The following is a 5,239-nucleotide window of genomic DNA, read 5'->3' on the forward strand; positions in this document are numbered from 1 at the left end:
TAAAAATTCTGCTAATTTAAAAGGTGGCAAGCTACCAAAGTATCATCTTATGTGTGAAAGAGGTGGAAAGTATAAACCGCCACGATATCTAGTTGATGGGCAATTCTTAAAAAGAAATGCTGGGACTAAAAAATGTGAATGCTCATTTGAGCTACGAGGTATACTAATACCTCCAGATGGTGTGATGTGGGGTTTAAGGATTGTCTGTGATTTTCATAATCATCAATTAGCAGAATATATTGATGGTCATGAGTACTCGAATAGGTTAAAACGAATAGAGAAAGAATTTGTGATCGACATGGCCAACAACACCACACCTCGTGAAATTCTTAGTATTTTGAAGGAAAGAGACCCGTTAAATACTACGGGGATCAAAAGCATTTACAATGCCGTTTTCACAAATAAATCCGTTAAACGGAGCGGTCTAAATTCTATTCAGTATGTCTTGGAACAATTAATCAAGAAAGAATACCTCCATAATTACCGTACAAATCCAAACACCAACGAAATCACGGATATTCTTTGGGCTCATCCAAAAAGTCTAGAGTCGTCTGTCAACTTTTCGTCTGTGTTGATCATTAATGTCACATACAAGACCAATGAGTATCGAATATCACTATTGGAGGTTGTGGGTATCACATTCATAATGCGAACTTACTCACTTATGTTTGCATATCTTAGTAATGAGAGGGCAGAGCAACTGACATGGGCATTAGGTACCTTAAAGAAGTGGATGGTTGAAAAGAAGACATCGTTGCCATTGGTGTTTGTTTCAGATAGAGATTTAGCGCTTATTAATGTCATTGAAACATGTTTTCCCAATGCAGGTCACATCCTTTGTATTTGGCACATAAGCTAGTGCGTAATGAAGAAATGCACTCCTATACTTGGTCTGGAGTGGTAGCATTTTAATACATCATGACACTCACTCATTAATTCATCGATACAATGGTCTTACCAGTAGAAGTGGGATGTCATGCGCAAGGAGTATCAACGATTCGAGGGTGTTCTAAATTACCTTTAGGATACATGGTTACACTCTTACAAAGAGCGATTTGTTTTAGCATGGGTTGATACATGTATGCACATCGGGAGCAATTCAAATCAAAGGTATAGTCACTTTATAGCTTTATTATTTAAATTTTGTTCATTATTATACTATTTCAATTCTTTTCAGTATTAAAACACAATGCATTTTTTTATTACAGAGCAGAGTTTGCACATGCGAAACTTGAGTTATATTTAGGAGATATCATGTCATCCCTACAGACATCTTTTGAAAAAATACATAAGATGTTGAGAATTCAGTTCGGGGATATTAAGAAGTCGTTCGAGAAATCTCTCAACATTCCACGCCATCAACATTTACATGATGACATTTTCAGTCAAATAAGGTGTCGGATTTCATTAGAGGCAATAGAGTTGATTTCTGGTCAACTAAAATGCATTGAGGAAGCATCTCACCAGCTAGTCGGCAGATGCAACTGTTCTATCAAAATTGTATACGGATTGCCATGCAGCATGATCTTGCACATTACCGTTACTTTTCCATTCCAATTCCACTTCAGAGTATCAACGCTCATTAGAGGAGATTGTCGATGCACGTACATCAATTTAATGGCGAGGAAGCACAACCTAACAGGGTATCCCACGTTGTTAAGATATTAAATAGGATGGATTCACATATGCGAGAGCATATGATAGACAAGTTTTTCGATATGATATATCCATCTCAAAGTATAGTGCGAGCCCCTTCATACAACACAGAACATAGAGGTCGACCTACGGGTAGAGATAAGCAAAGTGGACGTCGCATACCTTCTTTTGCAGATGCATCTACTTCAGGATCTAGGGTCTCTCAACTGACTGCAACATCTCGAGAGAGAGGAAGACGTGGAAGGGGGTCAAAGGTTTGCAATACTCAAACGACCCATGATTACTCTCCAGTTCCACCCATCCATGATACTTATATTGAGAAATTACCTGTGCCTCTACAACGTTATATTTCTCACACTGTTGATGTTCAACCTGATGGTCATTGTGGATTCAGGGCAATAGCTGCACTAATTGGGTATGGTGAAGAAGGTTGGTTTCAAGTACGATTCAAGCTTATAGAAGAGATTCAACAAAATAAGGATATATATGATCAACTTTATCAAGATCGAAAATTAGTAACCAATCTATTATTCTCATTGAATTGGTTCGAGCCGTGGGTACCAGAAATGTATTAGATTGACTCTATGCCTTTGGGAATTGTCATCGTATCAAGGTACAATCTTGTACTGTATACATTTGGTGAAAATGTTGGGAGTTGTTTTACTCACTTGCCATTAAGAATTCCTCTAGTTCCAAACCAAGAGCGTCGAGAAATAGTTATTGCTCATGTTGACAATCACTTCGTACAAGTTTTCTTACATCCTCATTACCCTATACCACCCATTCCAACATGGTGATGACAACATTCATCGTATAAAGTTAAAGGATAGATCACTCGTTATAGGACACGTTTTCATTTGTGTACGAAGTAATAGGTACACCACCACCAGACGAGTTGGGAGCAGAATTTGAAGGCAATATTGATTAATTTTTTTATATATATTTCTGTGTTTTTTGTATTATTGCATGTATACTTCATTTGAAAAAAAATGTTTGTTCCTAAGTTATGAATGTGTTCACTATTAATTGTTAGTATTTTTATTAGTTTTAAATATATAATTTTTATTTTGATCCATATTTTTATACTTTTTAAAATGTTTACAAATAATAACTCCTAAAATTTATAACTAAAAATAAACAAAAGATTATAAACATATAAAAAATTATTCAAAAAAATAAAATTGATAAAAAAAATTGATTAAAAAAATAAAATCAATAAAAAAAATAAAACTTAAAAAAATAATAATAAAATTAATTATAAAATAAAACTAAATAAAATTTATATAAAAATAAAAAAATAAAATATTGATAAAAAATAATAAACAAAATTGATTGAAAAATAAAATTAAATAAAATTAAAAAATTAGCGTATTGATAAAAAATAATAAATTGAATTAATTAAAAAATACAATTAAATAAAAACTAAATAAATTAAAAATATACTTGAGCTATTTTTAAATAAAACTAATTAAAAAATAAAATTAAATGAAAAATAATAAAAAGAAAAAAGAAAAAACGAAAAATATAAAAATATCATTTGAAACGGAGAGAGAGGGGACGGTGTCAGATTGGGACCGCTATTTTTCATTTAATTTAATTCTATTCCCTCCTTCTTCCCTTCCCTTCCCTTCCCTTCCCTAAACCCTTCCTCCCATATTATTGTTTTAACATGTTTGATTTCTTCCGAGTTCCGACACCTCACGTGCACGGAAAGGCCGGTACTGCTGGCATAAATGTAATAATGCCGTTATGCGACACGGTACATCGATGGTTAATTGCTGCTCAACAACCGTAGCGAAATGCTATTGGACCAAAATAATTCGGCGTCCCGGTTCGGTTTAATTTGAGGATACAGACTCATGGTGTGGTTTGTAGGTTCCCTCAACTCCTCAAAAATGTACAAATATTGAAATATATATGGAACTCTCCGTTTTGACGAGAAAGGGTGGTTGATTAGTGTTTACCGTGAGGTGACGGGATTGAGGGCCTTGGTGAGGCTGTCGAAGGCGTTGCTGTAGCTTTGCGAACTGAAGCCCAAACAGCTAAGCAGGCCTTGGCGGTACGGCAGGAACGTCCGGCGTCTCATCTCTTCCGCCTGAGCGCGGCGAACAGTGTAATGCCTCTCGTGCGGCGACAGCGACGCAGCAGGCGGCCTCCGCCTCGTTGATACCCCGTTCGTCGGTCTCTTCGAGCACCGTGGCTTGATCCTCTCTGCTGCTGCCGGAGACGAAGCGACTGACGCCGGGGTTGAGGCGGAGGAGCTCGGAAATTGGGGCTTTGGTTTGGCGGACGGGGAGAAGGAGATCGAGCGCCAGAATTTATCCTTGTCGGCGCCGCTCCCTTCGCTTTTGCTCCGGTGGAGGAGGAGATCTTTGAGAAAGATCCAACTCTTGGAGCTCCTGCCGCCGGGGGAGGTGGAAGAGGTGGAGGAGGAGCGGGAGGATGGCTCGGATTCCGGCGGCGTCTCCGCCGCTGCTTCTTTCGGGTCTTTGTCGAGAACTTCGAGCTCGTTCGCGTCTTCTTGCTTCTCCATCTTTTCCTCTTGCCACTGGAACCGAGGGCTTCGAAGGGGGGACATGGATCTAGTCCTTCGGTGTGGGGATCTGCTCCGCGACCTCATTCCTCTCCACCTTCCATCCTCCTCCTCCTCCTCCGCGGTCAGCTCTCCTTCCTCCTCGTCGCCATCCAGCAGAGGCGCGAGGCGCTGAGGGCGAAGAAGGTGCGAGGAGATCCTCAAGGGGCGGATCTGGCCGTCGAGGAAAAGCTCGTCCGCGGAGGTCATCGTCCCTCCGCTGACGGCACCGTCGAACTCGAAGGGGCCTGCAGACCATCCGTCGTCGACTGTGGTACGGGAAGGTGCGGCGTCGGAGGAGAAGGAATAAGGAGGGGAGGAGAGAACGTAGTGGACGGGGCTGGCGGGGCAGCTGAAGAAGTAGCCACTGGGCGCATCCGGACCAGGGCCGGAATTAGAGTTGCCAATGAGATCGCGCGCAGGGGAGCAGTCCAGGGATTCGCCATTGTTAGGGCTACCGAGCTCCATCTCAGTTCCTCTTCGTTTCGAATCGCTCAAGAGGAGAAAATCAAGGAAATTGATATAAATAGACACAAGAAGAGCGGCGATGGACGGAGGAGGGAGGTTGCGAAAGAAGCGCCGCAGTTTGCTATAAATAGCAAAGGAATTGGTTTCAAATAACAATTTAATATTTATATTTAGAAAAAATAAATAAATAAATATTTACGAAGGAGAAGCTGGAGGTCTGTAATGTGATAGGCAATAAAACTAATTGAAATTATCAATTTTTATTTTTATTTTTAGAGAAATATCTTAAAACAGAAGCTGAATAATAGGATTTTGTTTAGCAAATTGCTTCCCCCACACGTGCACCCCCCTTCCTCCCCCCCTCGAAAATGACCATTCTACCCTCTATCTTTTTTTCCCTTTTTTTTTTTAAAATTTTTTGATTTTATTTTTAATTTTTTTTAACTCATACTGATATATTTTTAATTTTTAATTTTTTTATTCATACTTATATATTTTAAAATTTTTATTTAGTTTTATTTTTAAAATTAATTTTATTTTTAA

The 5,239-nt window shown here is 39.1% G+C and overlaps 1 protein-coding gene across 1 annotated transcript; it reads right to left on the reverse strand.

Annotated features, from left to right (window-relative positions):
- Window positions 1-3,428: 3,428 nt before the first annotated feature.
- Window positions 3,429-5,050, reverse strand: LOC122000019 (serine/arginine repetitive matrix protein 1-like). The gene has a single exon (XM_042554601.1). The coding sequence runs from the start codon at window positions 4,694-4,696 to the stop codon at window positions 3,617-3,619; it is 1,080 nt and encodes a 359-aa protein (XP_042410535.1). The 5' UTR covers window positions 4,697-5,050; the 3' UTR covers window positions 3,429-3,616.
- Window positions 5,051-5,239: the final 189 nt, after the last annotated feature.

The sequence above is a fragment of the Zingiber officinale genome, chromosome 1A (genome assembly GCF_018446385.1).
Source record: "Zingiber officinale cultivar Zhangliang chromosome 1A, Zo_v1.1, whole genome shotgun sequence".
NCBI classification, from domain to species: Eukaryota; Viridiplantae; Streptophyta; class Magnoliopsida; order Zingiberales; family Zingiberaceae; genus Zingiber; species Zingiber officinale.